This window comes from Oncorhynchus keta, chromosome 28 (genome assembly GCF_023373465.1).
Source record: "Oncorhynchus keta strain PuntledgeMale-10-30-2019 chromosome 28, Oket_V2, whole genome shotgun sequence".
Taxonomy (NCBI): domain Eukaryota; kingdom Metazoa; phylum Chordata; class Actinopteri; order Salmoniformes; family Salmonidae; genus Oncorhynchus; species Oncorhynchus keta.
Window position 1 is genome coordinate 13305371 of NC_068448.1, and position 27134 is coordinate 13332504.

A 27134-nucleotide genomic window follows, 5' to 3' on the forward strand; every position below is an offset into this window, starting at 1 on the left:
GAGATAGGTAGGAAAATCCATGTAAAGCTTTGCATTTATTTTTCCATCTGGGATTTTAGAACTACTTTAAATAAGGTCTGTGTTTCGTGTAGACTTATCTTGGTTAGACGTTTTGATAACTGCCAAAAATCTCTCTCGGACAAGATCACTTTTATCAATAATTAGCATTGCACATTTTTTTAAAGAAAATATTATCGAATATATCGATACAACTCACCTTGTCCGAGAGAATTACACAGCTAACAAAACATCACGCTAAGGTAAGCCTACACCAAATGCACAATTAAATTGTTTAAATTGATTCACAATGTGAAAAATGAATGGAACCATTTCCAGCCATTTATTGGTATTTTGACACGTACACTGTGGCGGACTATAGGACAGGCACCCCCAAGTGTCTGACCAACTCTGCTGTGTAGCAACCTAGCGGTGCCAAAAGCCCTGGTCTGTTCTTCGTCGATGAGGTTTATCCGCGGTTGGCATTCCATTAATGTTGCATTACCGCCACCCACTCGACTGCTTTACGTTGCTTTAAAAAATTATCCCACCATCTACCACTACACTCACAAAAATAAATAAAGAAATAAAATGATAAAGAATAACACCACCCTACTCCACTATTTAAATCTATTTAAATCTATTTCGTCCTACCTAGAGTTGCACATTTTGGGGAATATTCAGAGAAGGGAATGAACAGGAATATATGCAAATTAATATTAATATAATTTAAATGTAGATGCTTTTTGAATTGGATATATTTATCATATATGGAGGCAGAAACATAAACCTTTATCATAAGTAGACATAATTGCAAATTATTAAATCCTTACAATAGAAATGTAAAAAACAATTTAGTTATGAATTGAACTTTAATTAAATTAGTTGACTCTTCACTTGAGATGATTTAACTGGAAAAAAAGAAAGGGAATATTGAATGATCCCCAATGATCCATCGAATCTCCCAAAAACATTTTTCAACATACATGGTAAAATGGAACCAATATACACAGGCAGTTAGGAAAGCAATTTCTCAAACAGAAATTTGCATCCTGTAGCACAAACTCCAAAAAGTTCTAGGACACTGTAAAGTCCATGGAGAATAAGAGCACCTCCTCCCAGCTGCCCACTGCACTGAGGCTAGGAAACACTGTCACCGCCGAGAAATGTATGATAATTGAGAATTTTAATAAGCATTTTTCTACGGCTGGCCATGCTGTCCACCTGGCTACCCCTACCCCGGTCAACAGCCCTGTAGCCCCCACAGCAACTCGCCCAAGCCTCCCCATTTCTCCTTCACCCAAATCCAGATAGCTGATGTTCTGAAACAGCGGCAAAATCTGGACCCCGACAAATCCGCCGGGCTAGACAATCTGGACCCTCTCTTTCTAAAATGATCCGCCAAAATGATTTCAACACCTATTACTAGCCTGTTCAATCTCTCTTTTGTATAGTCTGAGATCCCCAAAGATTGGAATGCTGCTGCGGTCATCCCCTTCTTCAAAGGAGGAGACACTCTAGACCACATATGTCAGAGTCAAGGCCCGCGGGCCACATCCGGCCCGCGAGAAGGTTTTTTACGGCCCCTGGGATGATCTTGATTTATTATTAGAACCGGCCCGCAGACCGCAGCAAGCCGGCAGCCCGCAGATCTTTTACACGCACCAATACTACATTTCCCACAATGCAACGGTGACGCATTTTCATTTCAATATTTATTGGCACAGCAGTTGTCAGCATCACAGTAAAATTAACTTTCAGATACCCATCAAAAATGGCAAAACGGAAGGTGGACACTGAGAACCGGGGTTTCAAACAAGGTGGGAGTCGGAGTATTTGTTCACGGAGGTAGCTGGAAAACCTGTGTGTCTTCTGTGTGGAGAAAGTGTGGCGGTACTGAAAGTATAATCTGAGACGACATTATGAAACGAAACACGCGGACAAAAACAAGAATATGGACATGGAACAAAGGCTACAAAAGGCAGAGGAATTAAACGAGGCCTCAAATCTCGACAGGCTCTGTTCAAAAAAGCCAAATCACAAGGCCAGGCTGCTGTCAGTTCGGAAAAAAAAATAACTGTGAGTGATTAAAGTTTGTGAGCAGCAAATCACAAGGCCAGGCTGCTGTCAAGGCCAGTTTTATTTTGGCAGAAGAGATCGCTAAAATCAGCCCGGCCATTTTTTCATCAAAAACTGCATGATTAAAGTTTGAGCCCAGAAAAAAGGCAACTCTTTTTAAATGTGAGTCTGAGCAGAAACACCATTGCAGAGAGTAGACCAGTTGTCCATCAATCTAAAGAGCAGCTTGTGAAAAGGGAAAAGATTTCATTGCATATTCCTTGGCTGTGGATGAGAGCACCGACATTTCTGACATTGCCCAGTTGTCAATTTTCATCCGCGGAGTGGACTCCAGCCTAAAGCGTGACAGAGGAGTTTTTGGCTTTACGTCCTATGCATGGCACAACTACGGGGCATGATTTGTATGAAGAGTGTCAAGATGTGTAAATGAGATGGAGCTGCCTTAGGAAAAACTCGTGGGTTTGACAACCGACGGAGCACCTGCGATGTGTGGACACAGGAGCGGACTGGTGGCGAAGATTTGCTGACTTTGAAGCACAAAAAAGCAGGTTGGAACTGCTCGGTAACCCATTTGCTGTTGACGTGGAAAGCTCACCACCAAACCTCCAAATGGAGTTGATTGACCTCAATGCAATGATGCACTGAGGGCAAAATATGCGGCAGTGGGTGCTGCGGAGTTCGCCCGTTTCCTCCCCGACACAATGCCCCAGCTGCGCATCAGGCTGCTCAAACGTTGTCTATGTTTGGCAGCACATACCTGGTGAACAACTGTTTTCTTTGATGAACTTGAACAAAACATCACACAGAAGTCGACTTACTGCTGAACACCTCCACTCAATTCTGAGGATTTCCTCAGCTCAGAGCCTTACCCCGAACATTGATGAACTTGTGGAAAAGATGGGACACCACCAAGTATCACCCTCAACCTCAAACAAGTGAACATTACTGTGCAATCACATATTTAGAGTTTTTACTCAGTTCAAGTTTAAAAGTTAAAGTTTAATATTTGTTTTCACTGCATGTTACTTCTCCTTAAACAAAGTGTTGTTTTGATTAATAGATTTTTGCACTTTATTTTATTGTATTTCAATCCAATTATATTTTAAAAATATTTCAGTTGAGTGGATGATAGAAAATTGCTATTATTGTTTTTTCTTTGAAGTAAATTTAGCCCACTTTTGCTAAAATAGAAAATATAGGCTACTGATGGTGCCTTGAATACCGGTTTCTTTCATTTAATGTTCATGTTATGGGGATTTTTATATAAAGGAAATTTGTCTTTTGTGTCTGTTGAAAATTAAAGATTACTGACAGAGCCATAAGAAAATATTGCTTTATTTATCTGATCATATTGGAATATATTTGTTAGGTTTTCAGTAGGTTCAATTAGGTTCACTAGACTATATGCGTCATTTAAAAATTTTTCAATGAACATTCGAACAGTCCGGCCCTCGGCTTGTAGCTAAATTTTTTATTTGGCCCTCCGTCCATTTGACTTTGACACCCCTGCTCTAGACCCAAACTGCTAGAGACCTATATCTATCCTACCCTGCCTTTCTAAGGTCTTCGAAAGCCCAGTTAACAAACAGATCACCAACCATTTTGAATCGCACAGTACCTTCTCCGCTATGCAATCTAGTTTCCGAGCTGGTCATGGGTGCACCTCAGCCACGCTCAAGGTCCTAAACAATATCATAACTGCCATCGATAAGAGACAATACTGTGCAGCTCTATTCATCGACCTGGCCAAGGCTTTCGACTCTGTCAATCACCACATTCTTATCGGCAAACTCAACAGCCTAGGTTTCTCAAATGACTACCTCGCCTGGTTCACCAACTACTTCTCCGACAGAGTTTAGTGCGTCAAATTGGAGGGCCTGTTGTCCAGACCTCTGACAGTCTCTATGGGGGTACCACAGGGTTCAATCCTCGGGCCGACTCTTCTCTTTATACATCAATGGATGTCGCTCTTGCTGCTGGTGATTCTCTGATCCACCTCTACGCAGACGACACCATTCTGTATACATCTGGCCCTTCTTTGGACACTGTGTTAACTAACCTCCAGACGAGCTTCAATGCCAAACAACACTCCCTCCGTGGCCTCCAACTGATCTTAAATGCAAGTAAAACTAAATGCATGCTATTCAACTGATCGATGCCCACACCTGCCCGCCCGTCCAGCATCACTACTCTGGACGGTTCTGGCTTAGAATATGTGGACAACTACAAATACCTAGGTGTCTGGTTAGACTATAAACTCCTTCCAAACTCACATTAAGCATCTCCAATCCAAAATTAAATCTAGAATCGGCTTCCTATTTTGCAACAAAGCATCCTTCACTCATGCTGCCAAACATACCCTCGTAAAACTGACCATCCTACCAATCCTTGACTTTGGCGATGTCATTTACAAAATAGCCTCCAACACTCTACTCAGCAAATTGGATGCAGTCTATCACAGTGGCATCCCCTTTGTCACCAAAGCCCCATATACTACCCACCACTGCGACCTGTATGCTCTCGTTGGCTGGCCTTCGCTTCATATTCGTTGCCAAATCCACTGGCTCCAGGTCATCTATAAGTCTTTGCTAGATAAAGCCCCGCCTTATCTCAGCTCACTGGTCACCATAGTACCACCCACCCGTAGCACACGCTCCAGCAGGTATATTTCACTGGTCACCCCCAAAGCCAATTCATCCTTCGGGCCGCCTCTCCTTCCAGTTCTCTGCTGCCAATGACTGGAACGAACTGCAAAAATCACTGAAGCTGGAGACTCATATCTCCCTCACTAACTTTAAGCATCAGCTGTTAGAGCAGCTCACAGATCACTGCACCTGTACATAGCCCATCCAACTACCTCATCCCCATACTGTTATTTATTTGATTTATTTTGCTCCTTTACACCCCAGTATCTCTACTTGCACATTCATCACTCCAGCGTTTAGTTGCTATATTGTAATTATTTCCCCACTATGGCCTATTTATTGCCTTACCTCCCTTATCCTACCTCATTTGCACACACTGTATATAGACTTTTTTCTATTGTATTATTGACTGTATGTTTGTTTATTCCATGTGTAACTCTGTTGTTGTTTGTGTCGCACTGCTTTGCTTTATCTTGGTCGCAGTTGTAAATGAGAACTTGTTCGCAACTGGCATACCTAGTTAAATAAAGGTGAAATAAAATGATAGTCTAGAAACTAAAGCTTTGGTTGTCTTTCTCTCAGGCTTCAATGTCTTCTCCCTGGACCTCCTCAATGTCCACCACTTGAACATCAGACTCTGAGGCCTCATCTTCACTGTCACTTTCCAACCTTGTTGAGTATGGTTCATTGTCAGCCTCAAAAGGCCTCAAATTTGCCCGAATAGCCACCAATTTTTCAACCCTTGTATTGGTCAGCCTGTTGTGTGCTTTGGTGTGTGTGTTCCCAAACAAGGACCAGTTGCGATCTGAGGTGGTTGATGTTGGTGGGATTTGGAGGATGATGCAGGCAACAGGGGAAAGAGCCTCAGATCCACAAAGTCCCTTCCACCAGGTGGCTGGTGAGATATGTTGGCAAGACTGCCATATTGTATCTCCATCCCAAAGCCCTTGCTTGGAAGTGTACTTCGCCAGACTGCCAAGAACATTGCCCTCATCCAGGTCAAGGTGGCGAGACCCAGTAGTGATGACACCATATGCCCTGTTGATCTCTGCACCAGACAGGATGCTTTTGCCAGCATACTTGGGGTCCAACATGTACACTGCAGCATGCATGGCCTTCAGGCAGAAATCTTCACACTTTTTGATGTATTTCAGAACTGCAGTTTCCACTGCTTGGAGCAACAGTGAAGTTGGCAGGGCAGTACAGATTTCTTATCTTATATCTGCAAGCAGAGTCTGAACATCAGACAGGATGGTATTGTCTCCCTTAATCCGTGCAATGGCTACTGCTATAGGTTTCAGGAGTTTCAGGCTGCTTACCACTCTCTCTCAAAATATATCCAGGAGGATCCTCTGATGGGGTTGTCCATATCGGCAGTCCATATATGGCCATTTCTTGGAGAGACTCCTTCCCCTCCAGGTGACTGTCAAACATGATGACAACATTACCCCAAAGGGTGTTGCTGGGCAGCTTCAATGTGGTGCTCTTATTCTTCTCATTTTGCTTGGTGAGGTAGATTGCTGCTATAACTTGATGACCCTTCACATACCTAACCATTTCCTTGGCTCTCTTTTAGAGTGTATCCATTGTTTTCAGTGCCATGATGTCCTTGAGGAGCAGATTCAATGCATGAGCAGCAAAGCCAATGGGTGTGATGTGAGGGTAAGACTCCTCCACTTTAGACCAAGCAGCCTTCATGTTCGCAGCATTGTCTGTCACAAGTGCAAATACCTTCTGTGGTCCAAGATCATTGATGCAATGTTGAGACCAGTGTGTCTGTTGTCCCTTGTGTCTGTGCTCTTGCATTATACTAGTTGAGGGGTGGAGATGTAGTTCATTATTTCTTGCCCACGAACATTCGACCACCCATCAGAGATTATTGCATTACAGTCTGCTTTCTCTATGATTTGCTTGACCTTCACTTGAACTCTGTTGAACTCTGGATTCAGCAAATTAGTAGATGAAGCATGTCTGGAGGGGTGTATACTGCGTGTATACTGGGCAAAGAATATTCAGAAATCTCTTCCAATACACATTGCCTGTGAGCATCAGAGATGAACCAGTTGCATACACAGCTCGAGCAAGACATTCATCAGCATCTCTCCGACTATGTTCCTCCATTGAGTCAAAGGTACCAGCCAAAAGTTTGGACACACCCACTCATCCAAGGGTTTTTCTTTATTTTTACAATTTTCTATATTGTAGAACAATGGTGAAGACATCAAACCTATGAAATTACACATATGGAATCATGTTGTAACCAAAAAAGTGTTAAACAAATCATTTAAAAAACGATTTTAGATTCTTCAAAGTAGCCACCCTTTGCCTTGATGACAGCTTTGCACACTCTTGGCATTCTCTCAATCAACTTCATGAGGAATGCTTTTACAACAGTCTTGAAGTCGTCCCCACATATGCTAAGCACTTGTTAGCTGCTTTTCCTTCACTCTGCGGTCCAACTCATCCCAAGCTATCTCAATTGTGTTGAGGTCGGGTGATTGTGGAGGCAAGGTCATCTGATGTAGCACTCCATCACTCTCCTTCTTGGTCAAATAGCCCTTACACAGCCTGGGTGTGCGTTTGGGGTCATTGCCCTGTTGAAAAACAAACTATAGTCCCGCTACACGCAAATCAGATGGGATGGCGTATCGCTGCAGAATGCTGTGGTAGCCATGTTGGTTAAGTGTGCCTTGAATTCTAAATAAATCACCAACAGTGTCACCAGAAAAGCACCCACACCCCATCACACCACCTCCTCCATGCTTCACGATGCGAACCACACATCATCATCTGTTCCCCTACTCTGCGTCTCACAGACATGGTGGTTTGAACCAAAAATCTCAAATTTGGATTCATCAGACCAAAGGACAGATTTCCGCCAGTCTACTGTTCATTGCTCGTGTTTCTTGGCCCAAGCATGTCTCTTATTGGTGTCCTTCAGTATTGGTTTCGTTGCAGCAATTCGACCATGAAGCCGTGATTCACGCAGTCTCTTCTGAACAGTTGATGTCAAGATGTGTCTGTTACTTGAACTCTGTGAAGCATTTATTTGGGCTGCAATCTGAGGTGCAGTTAATGCTAATGAACTTATCCTCTGCACCAGAGGTAACTCTGGGTTTTCCTTACCTGTGGCGGTCCTCATGAGAGCCAGTTTCATCATAGTGCTTGATGGTTTTCGCGACTGCACTTGAAGAAACTTTCAAAGTTCTTGAAATGTTCCGCAATGACTGACCTTCATGTCGTAAAGTAATGATGGACTGTCGTTTCTCTTTGTTTATTTGAGTTGTTCTTGCCATAATTTGGACTATCTTCTGTATACCACCACTACCTTGTCACAACACAACTGATTGTCTCAAACACATTAAAAAGGAAAGAAATTCCACAAATGAACTTTGTTTTTAATATATATATTTTTTTACATTTGTATGCTTTATTGGATAGAGACAGTGGGAAAGACAGAGGAGAGAGTGTGCTGAAATTTGCAGTGGGCAGGATTCCAAGCCATGCTGCAGCGGTATATGTGCATCGGAGGCTGTGGCTTAGACCGCTAGACCACCCTAGGCTACCACAAATTAACTTTTAACAAGGCACACCTGTTAATGTCATGCCTGCCCCCGTTCCCCCTCCCTGGCGCTCAAGGCGCCATGCTCCCCAGCATTACGCACACCTGCCTTCCCTAATTCCCTCCATAATTGTTGTTTGTCGTTGTTTACCCGTGTGCTGACGCTATTCCTGTCTCGATACCTGTCTGTTCCTGAATAAATGTTGACTCCCCGTACCTGCTTCTCATAATATATGCCATTTAGCAGACGCTTTTATCCAAAGCGACTTACAGTCATGTGTGCATACATTCTACGTATGGGTGGTCCCGGGAATCGAACCCACTAACCTGGCGTTACAAGCGCCATGCTCTACCAACTGAGCTACAGAAGGACCACTTCTCATCTCCAGCATCGTTTATTACAGTTAATTGAAATTCCTGCCAGGTGACTACCTCATGAAGCTGCTTGAGAGAATGCCAAGAGTGTGCAAAGCTGTGATCAATACAAGGGTTGGCTACTTTGAAGAATATCAAATATATTTAGATTACTTTAACACTTTTTTGGTTACTACATGATTGTTATTTGTGAGTGTTATTTCATAGTGTTGATGTCTTCACTATTATTCTACAATGTAATAAATAAAAATAAAGAAAAACCCTTTAAACTTTTGACTGGTACTTTACAGGTAGGAGCAAAGTGACTATGCATAGATAATAAACAGTGAGTAGCAGGGGGGGTCAATGCAAATAGTCCAGGTAGCCATTTGATTCATTGTTCAGCAGTCTAATGGCTTGGGGGTAGAAGCTGTTAAGGAGCCTTTTGGACCTAGATTTGGCACTCTGGTACCACTTGCTGTGCTGTAGCAGAGAGAACAGTCTATGACTTGGGTGGCTGGAGTTTTTGAAAAAATGTTGGGCCTTCCTCTGACACCGCGTAGTATAGAGGTCATGGATGGCACTACCCTCTGTACCCTCTGTGTCACCTCACGGCCGGATGCCGCGCAGTTGCCATACCAGGCGGTGATGCAAGCAGTCAGGATGCTCTCGATGGTGCAGCTGTATAACTTTTTGAGGATCTGGAGACCCATGCCAAATCTTTTCAGTCTCTTGAGGGGGAATAGGAGTTGTCATGCCCTCTTAACAACTGTCTTGGTGTGTTTGAACCATGATAGTTCGTTGGTGATGTGGACACCAAGGAACTTGAAACTCTCTACCCGCTCCAATACAGCCCCATAGATGTTAATGGGGGCGAGTTCGGCCCTCCTTTTCCTGTAGTCCACGATCAGCTCCTTTGTCTTGCTCACATTGAGGGAGAGGTTGTTGTCCTGGCACCACACCGCCAGGTATCTGACCTCCTCCCTATAGGCCAATCCTTTCTTTGGATTGGTGGATACATCTCATTATTGTAATCCTTTTTTCAATATTCGATGAGGGTTGTTGAAGTCAACCGCCTGTATTCAATAGAGAGAGATGCTATCCTACTAGCCTTATGCCATGAATATGCATAGCCATCTCGAGACAATTTCGATATAAAGTGTTTTTTCTCCAAGTTGCCGGGATGTCACGTGTCCTACTTATATCAGTACACTTGTAACAATTTATGCATTAACGTCACCTGCTGGAGGGAGACAGATTTTCCGCCAAATTGGGCCTCTTTCTTCCACTGTCTTTCTGGGTTGACTCTCTCAGGCAGGATGAAAACGACAACATCGACCATGATCCTTTACTAGTTACGGCCACTTCCACCATGATCCTTTACTAGTTACGGCCACTTCCACCATGATCCTTTACTAGTTACGGCCACTTCCACCATGATCCTTTACTAGTTAAGGCCACTTCCACCATGATCCTTAGCGATTTTTTGGTGCCATTCAGAACCATTCAGCAATATGGCACGCTTCAAATTCAAATACTTCCGGCTTCATTCACCATCAGGAGTTTTCCATAGGAATACATGGATGACGTCAGCCCTATCACTCTACTGGTTTTAATGTCTATGCATAGAAGCTAGTGATGACCGAGTTCCATTCCCACCACTGGATTGTCACCAACGATGATATATATGAATGGACAAAGCCATCAATCACATGACACCATTCATTCCTATGTGAAGACTCATTGAAGCCAAATTAAGTTGGTTAATATGGCATCTTGAGGACACATAACATCACAGAGTTTCTAAACCCAGAGGCGCAACATCACGAGACTTCCAGGAATGTTTGCAAAACAGACTAAGCAGACCAGGTCTGAGAAGTTAATAAGATGCATTTTAAATCATTCCTTCGTTGTTAGTTCTATTGAACTAACAACCTCGTGAAAGTGACAAACTGACAGTTTTTCATTTTCGCCAAAAAACACCTTTATATCGAAGGAGTGCATTTGATTTGATGGCTTGCACATGTGCAGTTCAGCACGAGACGACCTTTTAATGTATACAAACCCTGGATTGCTGATGCTATGTATGTCTTTTATTTAACCTTTATTCGACTTTTAATATTGTTAAATATTTAATATTTAATATACTCCCAAGTAGGAGCAATCCTCCATAGTAATGAATGGAATTCTACGCTATTTCAATTAAATCAGGGATGGGCAACTGGCCTGCGGACCAAATATATATATATATATTTATATATACAGTGTGTTTTTTCGTTTTTTTGTTGTTGGGGGAACTCAGTCGGGTCTCAACTTACTTTCAGAATAATGGAATACACAAGGTGTATTTTTTGAATTATAATTTGATTTTAAGCCTCCGAAATGTTTGTGTCGTCATCGCAAATCAACTGCATTACACTTAAAAAACACTTAAACTTCAACCAGTAAAATGGCTCTTTGGCTAGCTTTTGCTACTGCCTATATCAATGATCGTTAGTATTCTAATTAACAACTGCTCCATCAAAATAGTTATTTTGAAAAGATCACAACCAAATATAATCTTAGGTACTGTTCATGAATTAAAACATCACTGCAAGAATATGAGAACCACAAAAAGTTATGTTTAGAAATAATAAAAATGTAAACCTAGCCTTTGTTGAATGGGTGCAGATGGTGATGGCTTTCTTACTGCTGCGCGCATCTATACGTAATGTCAGTGTGTCGTGTACTGGAAAAGGGTATTTTGGGTTAGTTAGTTAGTTAGTTAGTTAGTTAGTTAGTAGGGTAATGAGTAGTCGTTCCATTTTCCCATGTTGTATCACAAAGTGTAATGGCTCTATATACTACTGTTCAGTTGGGGGCAGTAATGCAACATATTGGATGCCAACCGCGGTTAAACCCCACTGAAGAAGAACATGCGCATTTTGAGCTACTCCGGGAAGTGACGTCACAGGCTAGCTCAGTGCTGCCACCTCTCATTGTCTAACTCAAATAGAAGGTCGACTGGGGTACTGCATGCTGCCATTAGCCCCTAAATGATCCTTATAACTTCTATATGTGATTTTTTAAATCATCGTTTGAAGGACATACATCTGGTGTATTAGAAGCAACTATTGGTACCATGATTGTCTTCTAAACATGTTGTTCTTTACACGAAGTTTGCCATTTTCCATTCACTATAACGGGGATCATGTTTGCCGCTAACAATGCCTGCAGTACCGCGGTCGACCGTGAACTTCCATGGCTTCAATGACATGGGGGGCAGTCGTTCTCTCCTGCTTCGCCAGAAAGCCCCTAGCTTACGTAGGAAGCGCAGTCGTTCTCGCGAGATTCAAACCTACCCAGCTCGCTAGTGCAAGATGGAGAAGTGAAATTTACACGCATCTAAGGTAAGCAACTATATGCATATCTTCGTTAACATTGGGCTCTAGTATGATGAATTTTTGAAATTAGGAGTCTTTAAAAACGGTTCATATTGGTTTGATTAGTGCTAAGCAGGGGTCTGAAATGCGCGTCGTTTTAGGCTAAAATACGGACATTCTGCTGTGTGAACCGCCATTATTAATTTAGCCATGGACCATGCATACATAGTCCCACCAGAGTTTTCTCTTTGGTCCCACTGAGTGAAAAACCACTGTGGCAAAAATAATTTGAATAAACTCTGTCGTTGCGGTGCGCTATACACGCACTACAAGCACACTGCAGCTTGCGTGTTTTCTGAAAAGCTAGCTAACCTAGCTTGCTATGTTTCCTGCATTTTGTGTAGGGTAAAGGCATTTTGCAAGAGGCAGATGCCCTTTTCTTTGAGATTTACAATGAGTTAGTCGATTAACCATGTAAACACGAACCTCAGCGGCAGAGAATCAGATATCCCGTTACAACTAACTACTACTCGTCGAGGAGCTAGTCGAGATTGCGGATGAAAGTTTAGCAGAAAACCGACACCAATATAAAGAGGCTAGCGAGTTACTAGGCTAGCTAGCGCTGGACATCACATTATGCCGGTATTTTGATTGACAGGTCGTTTGTTTTACGAGGAGATCCTAGAAATGGTATTCAGAACTGAGCACAACAGCCAGCACACATTCAGTTATTACTAGTAAGTAGAGGTTGATTTAAGTCAGATCAGCCCATTGGATTTGAAATAACATTTTATATTGTTGACATTGTATGAATAGTCAGTAACATTTGAGTTTTTCATGTTTGATTATTAATAAGCCCAGTCTTTTTTACATTTCTCATGAGCCTTTAGATTGAGATTTCATCCAGTTTCACAAACTGCCTTACAATATTCCATTTGCTTTTCCATTTTGTTTTTTAACCTTTATTTAACTAGGCAAGTCACTTATTTACAATGATGGCCTAGGAACAGTGGGTTAACTACCTTGTTCAGGGGCAGAAAGAGATTTTTACCTTGTCAGCTCGGGGATTCTATCTAGCAACCTTTCGGCCCAATGCTCTAACCACTAGCAACCACCTGCCACCCCATCCATGACAGTTCCCTCATATCCTTCAGCTTCATTCGAATAGGTAGGCCAACCATTGTCTTAGTTGTTTTTTGTTCAGCTATAGGTTTGGTATGTCCCCTTAGGAGCCCAGCTGTCTAAAAAAACAACATTTTGCTCAATAGATGTGCTTGTTTTTAGGCTCTCAGATTGTTTTAGGAGACCAGACAAAACAATGCTAAGGAGGAGGAAATGATGGTGACACTAGTGAACCAAAGCAGTTTCTGGTATGTACCAACTACTGGTATTATTGTAAACTACTATAATTTACAATAAGTATTCATCTCTTCTAACAAAGTTGTCGTTCTTCTGTCATCATTTTATTATGCTATTTATCTAACTAAAATAATTAGGGGATGAACTTGAGAATATTGTATACTTACAACATGTTTCATTTGACTTTGAATTGTAGCTAAAAGCATTGTGGCCATCAGAAAGCTATTTGAATAGCGATGCAGTCTAATTGATGTCAGACAAACAGCAGCAGATCGAGATTCTTCCAGTGATTTGCTTTTATGTATTCCACTGTCTTCGAGAGACCATTGTTTGCCCTCTGACATCCTCATGTCACATAGTGTGGTTATCCTTCTTGCTGCAGGGCTCTAAGGAGGCTTTCACACAAAATTGTTGAGTTCATTTACCACTTTTAGTTTGGTTAGTGTTCACACCAGTCGAAACTATCTGCACTCCGAAGCGCACTAAACAACGCACCATGGATCTCTCAAAAAGGGTGGTCACAGTCCGATTCCATTTGTGCAGTGATGCGGTTCGCGCCAGGTGAGAAAGCAGTCTGGACCAAACACAGGAAAATAACCAGAGGCGAGCTATATTATTGGTTGTTTGACTGCGATTGTTTGATGAAATGGATACATCATCGTAATTTCATATCCTGGGGATATTGGCTACTGAATATAGCCTTTTCACTTTAGTTAGAGCAGCTATTATGCTATTTCCTGTTATTATTGGAAGGCCAAATTAATATGACGCTTGGGGTGCAAGTGATGCTTAATTTCATGATAATCATAATTGGATTTAACGTGAGCATTTTGTGCAAAATAAACTAATTACTAGCATGAACACATGATTTTGTTTAGGCCTTTTAGCTTGTTTGACATTTTGCAATGTGAAACCAACCGGACCAAATTGTGGGGGGAAAATACAATGTAACAAATAATCTAACTCTGATTTGAACTATAGCTCAGAATTATGTGTGAAAACGCCCTATGGTTGAGGCCAGACTGTACGTGGAGAATGGACAACATTTAGAACCTATGTATTTTGGTCCGTGTGTGACGTATAAAATGCCCTCTTTACTAATTGGCTGAAGGGGGAAATACATTCTTGGCCAATACTAATAATAGGCCAAGAATGCATGTAGCGGAAAATGCATATAGAGGAAACCACTGAAATTGTAAGGATATGGACTGATCATCTCAGCTGCGGCTCCCATTGTGAAAGCATTTGAATTCACGAATACAAATCAAATTAACGGGCCAGTCTGGCCTCACCTTAATGCTGCAATTGCTTTGGCAAATAGAAGAGAACCCAACAGTTTTAATTGCGTTCATCTAATACATTTTACTAGATTGGAGATGTATACATAGACAGACAGGATTTCCTGTCAAAATGCCAAAAGTATGTTTGCTCACCTGCTGATGTTTTACATTTATGAAGTGTTGCTTGCTAAACGATAGTGGAGATGAGCTCTGTCTGCGTTGGTACCTTCAGTTTATTCAGAGGATAATGTTACTCTAGTTACAGGGTGGATGGATGGTGACTTGTGTTACTAGAAGATCTATAGATTCAACTCTTATGATAAAGACAATATATGCACAATTTGGTTGCTGAGATTTTGTGGTTGCTGGATAGGGGCTTAATAAAATGTGTGTCAGTACTCTATAAAAGGCCATAGAGGGTGTTTTGATAGTTACTGTTTTCAGAAAGTAATACTTGATGTGGGGGAAAATAATCTCCACCCCAAAGTATTTTTTTAATGCTGAGTAACACACAGGAATTCAAATCCTAAATGTTTCTGCTGTTACAATGGAAAACATTGAGATATTTGTATTTAACTTTTGTACAGAAACTTGCAGCAGATATTCCCACACAAAATATGAACATGTTTTAGAGGGATGGAGAAATTAACGCCCATCTCCTATCACAGGTACTAACTAGCTACGCAAATTTGATGAACTAAAACTGAAATACACCACCAACTCGCTGTCACGTTAGGTCCGTATGGGGAATGATTCAGCTGGTTATTAAACGTTTCGGCTAGCTAACCAACCAACCGGCTCGCCAGCGCGGTAAGTGAGAGCGTCTTTTTATCCACTTAAAGCATAATATTTTGGGAGGAGGTATGGTAAAACATAAACGACTGATTCGTTCACGTCTGGTCGGGTGTGACTGTTGCCAGCCAGCTTGCGAGTTGTGTGAACGGTTTGTGTATTGGTACGGATGCAGGGCAGGAGAGGACGGGCTTCTTGTGAGGCCTACTGCTGCCGGGCGCTAGATTTAACGGCGTGTTGAACCGTTTGAGGAATGAGGAAAATACTCGCGGTAGCGGCGGTTGAATCTCTCAACTTGTCATTGCTAGAATTAGCATAGTTTGTTAATTTGCTAGCTAGTTTACCACACATTTCGTTAGATACGTCTTATTTGCTATTGCCTCGAGTATTAGATGTGTGTTGACATCCTCAAAAGCAATATTGATTGAAATAGCTAGTTAGCTAGCTGGGTGACAGTGGGGAACTGGCTAACTAGCTGCTAACTAACCTCCTACCCGGACATTTGGGCTTAACGAGGATTTACCCTTGTTCTTTCGATGAGGTATGCAATACATATGTATTATTACAGTTTAGCGAACTAACCGACTTTTTATCCATTAGCCAGTTAGCCCCGTTAGCTAGTGAACTCTCCCCCTTTTTATTAGCAAGCTAATCATTTCCTTACCGCAGTAGCTAGCCTGCTACAGTAATGTTAGCTAGCTAACAGTTGCCTAACTACCATTCGGTTGATGCTCTTTTCGTGTATGCTTTATTTGATAACGCCAGCTTTGTTTTGGATAGGAACATGCTTGTCTGGTGTTAGACTAGCTAGCTAATTTGGTTACGTTGAGTATGACCGCGGTATGTAGAGAACGTCGATGTTAGCTAGATAGCTAACGTTAGTTGGCCGTATACTCACGTTGTTGTTGAATGTAGTAACTTTGCTAACGTTCGTTAGCCAATTGCGACGTTCTTAGATTCTGCGGTCTATTGGCGAACATTCATTGTAGTTTAAATGCTTTTAAAGCACTTTTCTTGACAGGTTAGAGACATTAAACTGGTAACGTGTGATATTTTTGACTAGTTCTGTTCGAGAATCTTTCAGCTATATTCAGTTATGTTGTAATGTAGATTAATATAGCTAATATATTAGTTAGCTTGTTCATCAAGAGATTGTATCAGCAAGGTTTTCAAATGCTTGAAACCAGCTGAGCAAACCCCCCAAATCCAGTCAATTGCAAACAGGTTGAGGGTAGCTGGCAACAATAGTCTTTCTGATTTGTCTGGGGGTTGTCGTGAACCAAGCCTTAGAGAGATAATGTGATAATGACCCATGTTTGATAGTAAGTTGCTCAGAGATATACTGGTGGAAATGTGCCATGTTTCTCAACATTGTATTGATTGGAACTGTGTGGATGCGCAACTGTCCTTTCGGCCTATACTTTTGAACCCACACTTGGCTGTCTTGCTCAGAAGCTGTGTCCAGACTGTTACCTAATTGTATAGGCTACATGATTTGAATCTGCACCACTGAGCAAATAGATTTTCCTAGCTAGGCCCTCCTTGGTTGTTCTGTCTGTGTTCGAGTTCAGAAAAATATGTTTTCAAACCAGGACCATCCAAAAAATCTGCATTTTAAACCATTTCACCTGTGTTTTTATAACACAGAAAATACATTATTGCAACACATTCGGCATAAAATAGCTTGATTTTCACAAGATGACAACAGAAGTGCAATGCTATTTGGCTAGCAGCCACACAAGTAAATGAGCTTAAAATGAAAAATGGCCTTATTTCTGTTTTTCATAAAAAAAATAATGCAGCCAGCTACATTTCCTAATGTTTTGCTTGAAATGGATCTTGCATTTCACTTGAGGGTACACCGAGAAAAGCACCACAGAAAAGTAGCTAGACATCAGCTGTCTGCTGATAGATCTCATCCGATTGAAGTGCAACTGAAGTGTCAAATTAGTCTTCTGCAGAGCAGAAATTACAATAAGAAGCATTATAGATACGTGTTTACAAAATGCAGCAAGATGTTTCTTATGCTTTATCTTTTTCCTCATGGACAAACGCAGAATTCTGCATTAACACGACCCCTGGTTGGACAAGAGAAACCCATTTTTCATGGGAGGAATGTTTTTTTGATTAGGGCCTAATGTCTAAATGTGTAAGTTAGGGTTAGACAAGTTTATTTTAAACTTCTCACTATTCTCTCCCTTACAAGTGTTGAAAGGCTTGTACGGAAATTAGTGCCTTGACACAGGATAAAACATTTTGTAGTCTTTCATAATGCCTTTATCTTTATAGTGTGAATGACTGTCTTTCTCCTGTTTTAGGCATTGTGAATGAAACATGCTGTTAAGTGGGTATTGCCAAATTACTTAACTGTAAGTGACACTTGTATATATTTTTTCTTCTCAAAAATACCCCATTGCATAAGCTCCATTTCAGTCTGAAATGAATTAAACTTACCATCTACTATTTAACTTCTCATTTGTTGTTGCTAGACTAGACGTAAGGCCTACATTTGCAACTATACACAACAGCCCAATTTCCATGGAAACACACATGCATTTTAATCTATTATGTTCTGCATTCCAACAGGCGCATCAGATAGAAGCTATTGACAATGAAGGTTGACAGAAGCAAGTTAAAGAAAACCCCCACTGAAGCTGTGAGTATGCATCTCAATGTTGTCTCTGTCTGTAGTCCCTGTTGGACCTGGGCCTGCACTCTACATCCTTTACAGTCTCCCCCTCCTCTCTCGCCCTCTCTTCCTCACAGCCTGCGGACTGCAGGACGCTCATAGAGAAGCTTAAGGGATGCCGCGACGAGCAACTGCTGTTGGAGCTGCAGCACATCAAGACCTGGAATATTGGCAAGGTGAGCAGGAGGGAGAGGCACTTAACAAATGATTTGTTAATGTGATGTTCATTCTTTGTATTAGATCACAATTTCATTCATAGGGATTACTTTACCTGATCAGGTAAATGTATAGAAATGTTTCAGGTTTCTCTGAACCGTTTTAAGCTTCCTCCTCGATTTAATATTAGGCGTTTTAGTCCAGTACCAGGCTTAATCTGGGTCTGGGAAACAAGCACTGTATTATACTGACATGACCCTGAATTGGCGTCACCGGGGATATATCCTCGTTCACCAGGGCTGTAGAACAAACTATCCTCTGACATGTAACAGCTATATTCATGACCTTTCTATCTGTAAAGTTCCACAACGTTTGTCTGCTGAACGTGGCCCAGGTGTTGATGCTGAATCAGCAGAATGTTAGCTCTATCTAAAGTGATTTCTTGAGTCCTCACCTGCCCCTATCTTCTCCAGTGTGAGCTGTACCACTGGGTGGACCTGCTGGACCGTTTCGATGGGATCCTGTGTGACGCGGGCCAGACGGTGGAAAACATGTCCTGGCTGCTGGTGTGTGACCGGCCGGACAACGGGCAGCTCAAAGCCCTGCTGTTGGCCGTGCTCAACTTCACCGCCCTGCTCATCGAGTACAGCTTCTCCAGGCACCTTTACAGCTCTATAGAGGTAGGAGTAGGACCACTCTCCAGTTGACACAATGACCAGGGACAGTAGGACTACTCTCCAGTTGACACAATGACCAGGGACAGTAGGACCACTCTCCAGTTGACACAATGACCAGGGACAGTAGGACTACTCTCCAGTTGACACAATGACCAGGGACAGTAGGACCACTCTCCAGTTGACACAATGACCAGGGACAGTAGGACCACTCTCCAGTTGACACAATGACCAGGGACAGTAGGACTACTCTCCAGTTGACACAATGACCAGGGACAGTAGGACCACTCTCCAGTTGACACAATGACAAGGGACAGTAGGACCACTCTCCAGTTGACACAATGACCAGGGACAGTAGGACCACTCTCCAGGTGACACAATGACCAGGGACAGTAGGACCACTCTCCAGTGACCAGGGACAGTGACCACTCTCCACAATGACCAGGGACAGTAGGACCACTCTCCAGTTGACACAATGACCAGGGACAGTAGGACCACTCTCCAGTTGACACAATGACCAGGGACAGTAGGACCACTCTCCAGTTGACACAATGACCAGGGACAGTAGGACCACTCTCCAGTTGACACAATGACCAGGGACAGTAGGACCACTCTCCAGTTGACACAATGACCAGGGACAGTAGGACCACTCTCCAGTTGACACAATGACCAGGGACAGTAGGACCACTCTCCAGTTGACACAATGACCAGGGACAGTAGGACCACTCTCCAGTTGACACAATGACCAGGGACAGTAGGACCACTCTCTAGTTGACACAATGACCAGGGACAGTAGGATCACTCTTCAGTTGACATAATGACCAGGGTCATGTTTAGTAGAGCATACTGAATATTAAACTGTGGACCACTTCTTATTGGACAAGTTCATGTTCAGGATGCCTCCCCTTTTCACTTCCTTTAAACATTTTCTCCCTTCTGACACAACCCATTTGTTCACAATGACATGCTTTCCTCTTCTGTTGGTTGGGTTAAGTGGGCCTCCCTGCTTAGCTTTGTTGGGACCCACTTGCCTAAAATAGTTTCACCTCTTGGTTTAAATTGACAGTTTTGCTGCCAGAGAGTGTTGCTTTGGGGGCCTTTGTAAAATAATCCAGGAAACACATTGCAATAACGTGTCCTGAGTAAAGGTTAAATTAATAAACTGGTTCTTCCTCTCTGGGTGATGCACCTGTCACAAACCTAGGTGGAATGAGCCAAACAGTCTTTCACTTTCTCTCCTCACAGCACTTGACCACCCTGTTAGCGTCATGTGACATGCAGGTGGTGCTGTCTGTACTGAACCTCCTGTACGTGTTCAGTAAACGCTCCAACTACATCACCAGACTGGGCTCTGACAAGAGGACCCCTCTGCTGGCACGCCTCCAACATCTGGCTGAGGTACCGTACAGGTGGCAGAATGAGAACATGTTATCAGATATCCTGATGAAGACATGCTTGTTGATGCTTTTCTTCTGCATGTCCATGTTAAACCGACTAAACGTTGATAATGAGTGACATAGCCGTTTGTTTTTGGCTTTCAGTCTTACAGGTTTTCAACATGCAAGCCACAGCTTATTTTGATGTTAGCACTTGGTGTTGTATTTCAAAACCAACTGGCCAACCGTATAGAGCAGTAGAGTAAAAATAATTCTCTGTTAATGTATTTGCCTTGATATTTAGCCTAGGTAATGAAGCGATAGGAATAGGTGGTCTGATGTGTGACGTTATCCCTGTAGAGTTGGGGAGGGAAGGAGAATGGCTTCGGTCTGGCTGAGTGCTGCAGGGACCTGCCTATGACGGTGAGGCTGAACCTTTATCATTGTCACAATCTGTAAAGGCTTGCGTTCTCCAGACAATCAGCTCATTTGCTTTGTAATGATTACATTTCCCATTGACTGTCAAATGATACTGATGATGTTAGTTTCTATCACCCCCCCCCACGACTCACCTGTTTGCATCCTTCACCTGTCTCTTTCCCCCTCCTTCCACATCTCTTCTCTTGGCATCCCCCATCCCTGTAATGGTGACCTGAGCAGAAGTACCCTCCCAGTGCCACCACACTGCACTTTGAGTTCTATGCTGAACCTGGCCCTGAGGTCAAAGTGGAGAGGAAGGTAAATACTGACACATTTCCTTGTACTCTACCAGAAAACAAATATTAGTGGGCGACTAATGCATGTCCCTGGTCTTTAGTAAGGCATGTCTTGTTATGAGTGGATTTATTGACCATTTGTGAACTTTCTCTCTGCCTGACAGACCAGCAGTAACACATTACACTACATTCACATCGAACAGCTCGACAAGGTAAGGGACAAATGTTGTCTATTTTCTCAGAGCATTTAATGATTTTAAACGAAGACTGAACAGAAGTAAATGTACCTTTTTTTATTTGTTTAGGACTTCGCTGCTTTTCTTACATTGATCCTACATTCATATTAAAGAAACCAACCTATCCCCCAGGCCAAATTCAGATGTTCCTGATATTCTATGTTGTCTTTCCAGATCTCTGAGAGTCCCAGTGAGATCATGGAGTCACTTACGGTGATGTATAACATCCCTAAAGACAAGCAGACTCTGCTGTTCACACACATCAGACTGGCCCATGGCTTCTCCAACCACAAGAAGAGACTGCAGGCCGTGCAGGCCAGGCTCCACGCCATCTCTATACTGGGTAAGGGGGAGGGAGGGAGTGTGTGCTGCCTCAATATAGTTCAAAAGAGGTTATAATTCATTGGATTTATGTAGAGCTTAATCTAGACTCTCAGACCATCATTCACTGCCAATGACATGGTGCTTTTCTACATCCACCATTACAAGTTCTATGTTCAGTCGGTAATCAGTGCTTATGTCTCTGAGATGTTTACCTGTGTGTCTGAATTGTCTGTCTGATGTGTCAAATCCAATTTCCCCTCTGGGGATTAATGCACTCAATTCATTTCATCCATTACATGTCGATCACTCTTTGAAATGAGTTTGCGTGGTAGCTAATTGTATTGTGGGGTTCTTTCCCTCCACAGTGTACTCCAATGCACTCCAGGAGTCGGCCAACAGTATTCTCTACAACGGCTTGATAGAGGAGCTGGTAGATGTGCTACAGATTACAGACAAACAGCTTGTGGTAAGAAATAATTCTTTCTCCTTTCCACTCTATCCTGCTGTCCTCTGCCCCTAATGGGTTGGTGGGTCTGTGTCACATACCAATAGTAGGTGTGAAATTGGAGCCAATATTGTGACTGCAATCATGTCATATTATAGACTAGTATCAGATGTCACTGGATTGTAGTTAATGTAACTAATACAAGACCGTGATCATTACAATATGATTGCAATGTGGTTTGTGGTCAGATTTGACAATACAATCATGATTGTCTTGGCATTGTATATGTACCTAAAGCGTTTCCACAGTCATACAATCCTGGAAATAATGATATCTTGAAAGTCCAGGAAAACATACCTTTTTGCCTATATGTAATCCTCTATGCAATTCTATAGTTTCATGAATACCCTGTCTCTTTCCTCAGGACATAAAGGCAGCGTCTTTACGCACCTTAACATCCATAGTGCACCTGGAGAGGACGCCCAAGCTGTCCAACATCATCGACTGCACCGGCACAGCCTCCTACCACGGCTTCCTGCCTGTGCTGGTGCGCAACTGCATACAGGCCATGATCGGTGAGTGGTCTAGCTGAGTGGTCTATCGATTTGAACTTGGACTGATTTTGATGCCAGTCCAATGAGAACACAAGCCTTTACATTTTAGCCATTTATCACACACTCTTATCCAGAGCCACTTAGTTAGATAGGTGCAAACAATGGAATAACACATCTTCAGAGTTGGTGTTATGGTCAGATATGACTGTTGTACTAAGTTCTGAAAAGAAACTCTTTTAAGAACTATTCTTCAAGACATGATGGGTATTTTGGTCTCCTGTCACTATGCCTGTCTGTGTGACTGAGTAGAATCCAGTGGAGGCTGATGGACCCAGCTCTAGGAAGCAAGGCTGCCTAAACAAATGGGCAACTGCACTGAAAGGCCTGCAACAAAAATAATTAATTGAGGTGACCGTTGAACAGAGTTCAATATCCCTGACTGTGCCTCTAACCTGCGGTGGGTGTTTGTCTCCTCAGACCCTCTGATGGAGCCGTACCCGCACCAGTTTGCCACTGCTTTGTTCTCCTTCCTCTACCACCTGGCCAGCTACGACGCTGGGGGGGAGGCCCTGGTCTCCTGTGGGATGATGGAAGCCCTGCTCAAGGTAAAGAAACACACTTTCACCTCTGACCTGTCGTCTACTCACCATTTTTTATTCTGCTAAGCCGGCCTGGTTTCACTATGTACGTATGCTGCGCAGGTGTCTGACAATTTGAATGATCTGTTGATCGCCCACAGACTGTGTATGTCCAGTCCAGCATACTCACTTGCTCTGCATAAAGGCTGAACAGATCTAAATATATTCTTCCTGCTTATGGTCCCCATAGGTATGCCAATTAAGCCCCCTTCTGCTCTAAAAGGCTCCATGTAGACTACTATGTAGTCTGATCCATAGTGTTTGTATGCGCACAGTCTCAGCTCCCTCTCCCCTCCCTTACTCCCTTCCTCTGTAGGTGATCAAGTTCCTGGGGGACGAGCAGGACCAGATCACGTTTGTCACGCGTGCAGTTCGAGTGGTGGACCTCATTACCAACCTGGACATGGCAGCCTTCCAGTCACATACCGGCCTTACCATCTTCATCAGCAGGCTGGAGGTAGGGTCCTTTACACACACATACCCCTAACACACCTACCATTCTAGATACAGGGCAGGCTCCTCTGCCTATCTCTGTTGCCCCCAGCCAAAACGCTTTTATTAGTTTAAATTGACATGTTGGTGCCAGAGGGCTTTTGGGGGCCTTTGTGACCCACTTGGGTAATAATAAATGTGTTGCATAAATAACTTGAGTGGGTGACGACGCACCTCACTGCCTGGGACCTGACGCAGCACTCTAGGGGCTCTGTACTCAGCTCAGTCTCTGCTGGAACACCCATGTGCCAAGGTCCTGAACTCTTTCCCTCTCTCTCGCTCCCTCATTCACTCTCTGTCTCTCTGTGCAGCATGAGGTGGACCTGTCTAGAAAAGAGTGTCCTTTTGTCATCAAGCCAAAGATCCAGAGACCCAACTCTACCGTGGAATCTGAGGACATGGACACGGACGTGGATGGCCAGTCAGAAAGCTGTAGGCTCCTTTTTATTTTCTATTGTCCATCAGCGGTTCCATACATTGGGCTATAGGCCTACATTTAGTTGAAGAGACCATATGAATTGATCAACATGGTTATAAGGTGTTAGTCTAAAATTGGTACGATGTTTTGGTCAGTCAATATAGATCCATTTGATTGACTTTTGTTGAGGGTTAAACGGTATGTGGAGGTACTGTCCAGTAATTGTTCTATAATAGTTAGCTAGCTATGTGTTGTGTTACGGTCATTACCTGCAAACTAATCAATTCCCAAAACTAGAATGTAAGAAGTTAAATAGCCTTGCCTTTGTTATGGGTGATAATATAGATCCAGTGTTAGCTGTTGTGGTATGGCTGGGGTCTTATGGCGTTGTGGCTGGGTGTGGTGGTGTTATACTTGAGATCTAAAAAGAACTGGAGACTGCGTCCAGGATGTCCGACTGTTGTTTTCAAGGTAATCTACTCAGGTTCGCGGAACGCTGATTCATGGACTATATCGTGCTTAAATCTGGTTGATATGGACCAACATGACATGTGCACAAGGAGCAGCGATGACATCATCCAAAAACATGGCAGACACTGGATGAATATAAACTCAGCAAAAAAAGAAACGTCCCTTTTTCAGGACCCTGTCTTTCAAAGATAATTTGTAAAAATCCAAATAACTTCACAGATCTTCATTGTAAAGGGTTTAAACACGGTTTGCTATGCTTGTTCAATGAACCATAAACAATTAATGCACGTGCACTTGTGGAATGGTCGTTAAGACACTAACAGCTTACAGACGGTAGGCAATTAAGGTCACAGTTATGAAAACTTGGGACACTAAAGAGGCCTTTCTACTGACTCTGAAAAACACCAAAAGAAAGATGCCCAGGGTCCCTGCTCATCTGTGTGAACGTGCCTTGGGCATGCTGCAAGGAAGCATGGGGACTGCAGATGTGGCCACGGCAATAAATTGTCATGTCCGTACTGTGAGACGCCTAAGACAGGGAGACAGGACGGACAGCTGATCGTCCTCGCAGTGGCAGGCCACAGGATCGGTACATCTGAACATCACACCTGAGGTACAGGATGGCGACAACAACTGCCCCAGTTAGACCAGGAATGCACAGTCCCTCCATCAGTGTGCAGACTCTCCGCAATAGACTGAGAGAGGCTGGACTGAGGGCTTGTAGGCCTGTTGTAAGGCAGGTCCTCACGAGACATCACCAGCAACAACGTTGCTCTTTGGCACAAACTCACTGTTGCTGGACCAGACAGGACAGGCAAAAAGTGCTCTTCACTTACGAGTCTCATCAGCGGTCATGGTCGGATTCACGTTTATCGTCGAAGGAATAAGCGTTACACAGAGGCCTGTACTCTGGAGCGGGATCGAGGTGGAGGGTCCGTCATGGTCTTGGGCGCTGTGTCACAACATCATCGGACTGAGCTTGTTGTCATTGCAGGCAATCTTGACGCTGTGCGTTACAGGGAAGGCATCCTCCTCCCTCATGTGGTACCCTTCCTGCAGGCTCATGACCCTCCAACATGACAATGCAACCAGCCATACTGCTCGTTCCGTACATGATTTCCTGCAAGGCAGGAATGTCAGTGTTCTGCCATGGCCAGCGAAGAGCCCGAATCTCAATCCCATTGAGCACGTCTGGGACCTGTTGGATCGGAGGGTGAGGTCTAGGGCTATTCCCCCCAGAAATGTCTGGGAACTTGCAGGTGCCTTTGTGGAAGAGTGGGGTAACATCTCACAGCAAGAACTAGCAAATCTGATGCAGTCCATGAGGAGGAGATGCACTGCAGTACTTAATGCAGCTGGTGGCCACCACCAGATACTGACTGTTACTTTTGTGTTAGTCACATGTCTGTGGAACTTGTTCAGTTTGGTCTTGTAGCGGATGTTCAGGAGAGAGCGGAGCGGGGTGACGCTTGGGAAGGTTGAACACCAGACGGGCTGCGGCGTTCTGGATGAGTTGTAGGGGTTTAATGGCACAGGCAGGAGCCCAGCCAACAGCGAGTTGTTGAATCTAATCTTATTCATACAAATATTTACACGTGAAGTTGGCTGAAATTAAATGCAGTTGACAGTGAGGACGTTTCTTTTGTTGTTTATAATTTTTTCAGTGCTGAATAAGAAAAAAATTGGCTTCAGCGACAATTATTAGTAATTTAATAGATGTTTTGTGCACAAAGGTGATGCCTGTGTCTTTTTAGTAATTTTTCTATCTGACTTATCTATGGAAATGGTCTTTCTGGGCCGGGCGGCAGTATAAATATAAGGATGTAGATTTGATCAGTCATGCTTATCGGTCTATAAGTTCATTTGCATAATTTTGTGGAATTATGGTCATGCATTTTATCACGCCCACTGCATACATGAATATCCTATCACCTATCGGACAGAGCCAGAGTAACTCCTCACTGGAGTGAAACGTGCTTTTGTAAGCCCAGTCATTGAGCAACCTATAACTATTCTAAATGCAATTGCCTTTGATGGCCATGATTGAAAAGGAAAAATATTTCTCAATCTCAACTCGTAATTGAAGTGCGCCTAGTCATGTTAGCAACCAATCCTAGTCATGTTAGCAACCAATCCTAGTCATGTTAGCAACCAATCCAAGTCCACCTCTGTCACATCTGCTCACATTAGGTTTAGAATTTATTTTTTTTTCCAGGGAATTATGTTGTTTGATTGACTTAGCTGCTTCATTACCGAAGTTACAGTCAAAATGCTATAGCCTATAATTGAGCACGTAAGACGATTGGCTTGCTATCGTTACATGTTTTCAATAAGCTCTTGAAGAAAAATGCCCTGTCTTTCTATGCATAGTATCATAGAGGGAGAGGTGAACTAAGAGCTTTCACTCTCACCAAAATCTGTCCAAAACAAGCCCAATGTGTCTCTGAGCAACCTATAACGCCTGCCTGATTGAAAAAAAATATTTCCAAAACAAGCCCAATGTGTTTCTACATCC

General features: G+C 43.0%; 1 protein-coding gene across 33 annotated transcripts in view; it reads left to right on the forward strand.

Moving 5' to 3' along the window:
- Positions 1-11872: 11872 nt before the first annotated feature.
- Positions 11873-27134, forward strand: part of LOC118360667 (E3 ubiquitin-protein ligase HUWE1-like) — an 89308-nt gene continuing 74046 nt past the window's right edge. For 16 of the 33 annotated variants that reach the window (XM_052484897.1, XM_052484907.1, XM_052484889.1 and 13 more), the window contains exons 1-16: positions 11876-12026; positions 13284-13369; positions 17749-17799; positions 18017-18086; positions 18197-18295; positions 18749-18955; positions 20195-20347; positions 20686-20748; positions 20986-21063; positions 21206-21253; positions 21452-21620; positions 21967-22067; positions 22471-22621; positions 23078-23205; positions 23555-23695; positions 24042-24162. In XM_052484897.1, coding sequence (XP_052340857.1) covers positions 18042-18086; positions 18197-18295; positions 18749-18955; positions 20195-20347; positions 20686-20748; positions 20986-21063; positions 21206-21253; positions 21452-21620; positions 21967-22067; positions 22471-22621; positions 23078-23205; positions 23555-23695; positions 24042-24162 — 1504 coding nt within the window. In that variant the 5' untranslated portion in view covers positions 11876-12026; positions 13284-13369; positions 17749-17799; positions 18017-18041. Of the gene's footprint in view, positions 12027-13283; positions 13370-15306; positions 15449-15579; positions 15972-17748; positions 17800-18016; positions 18087-18196; positions 18296-18748; positions 18956-20194; positions 20348-20685; positions 20749-20985; positions 21064-21205; positions 21254-21451; positions 21621-21966; positions 22068-22470; positions 22622-23077; positions 23206-23554; positions 23696-24041; positions 24163-27134 lie in introns of those variants that run through there. The other 17 variants (XM_052484915.1, XM_052484912.1, XM_052484918.1 and 14 more) reach the window with 7 other exon arrangements.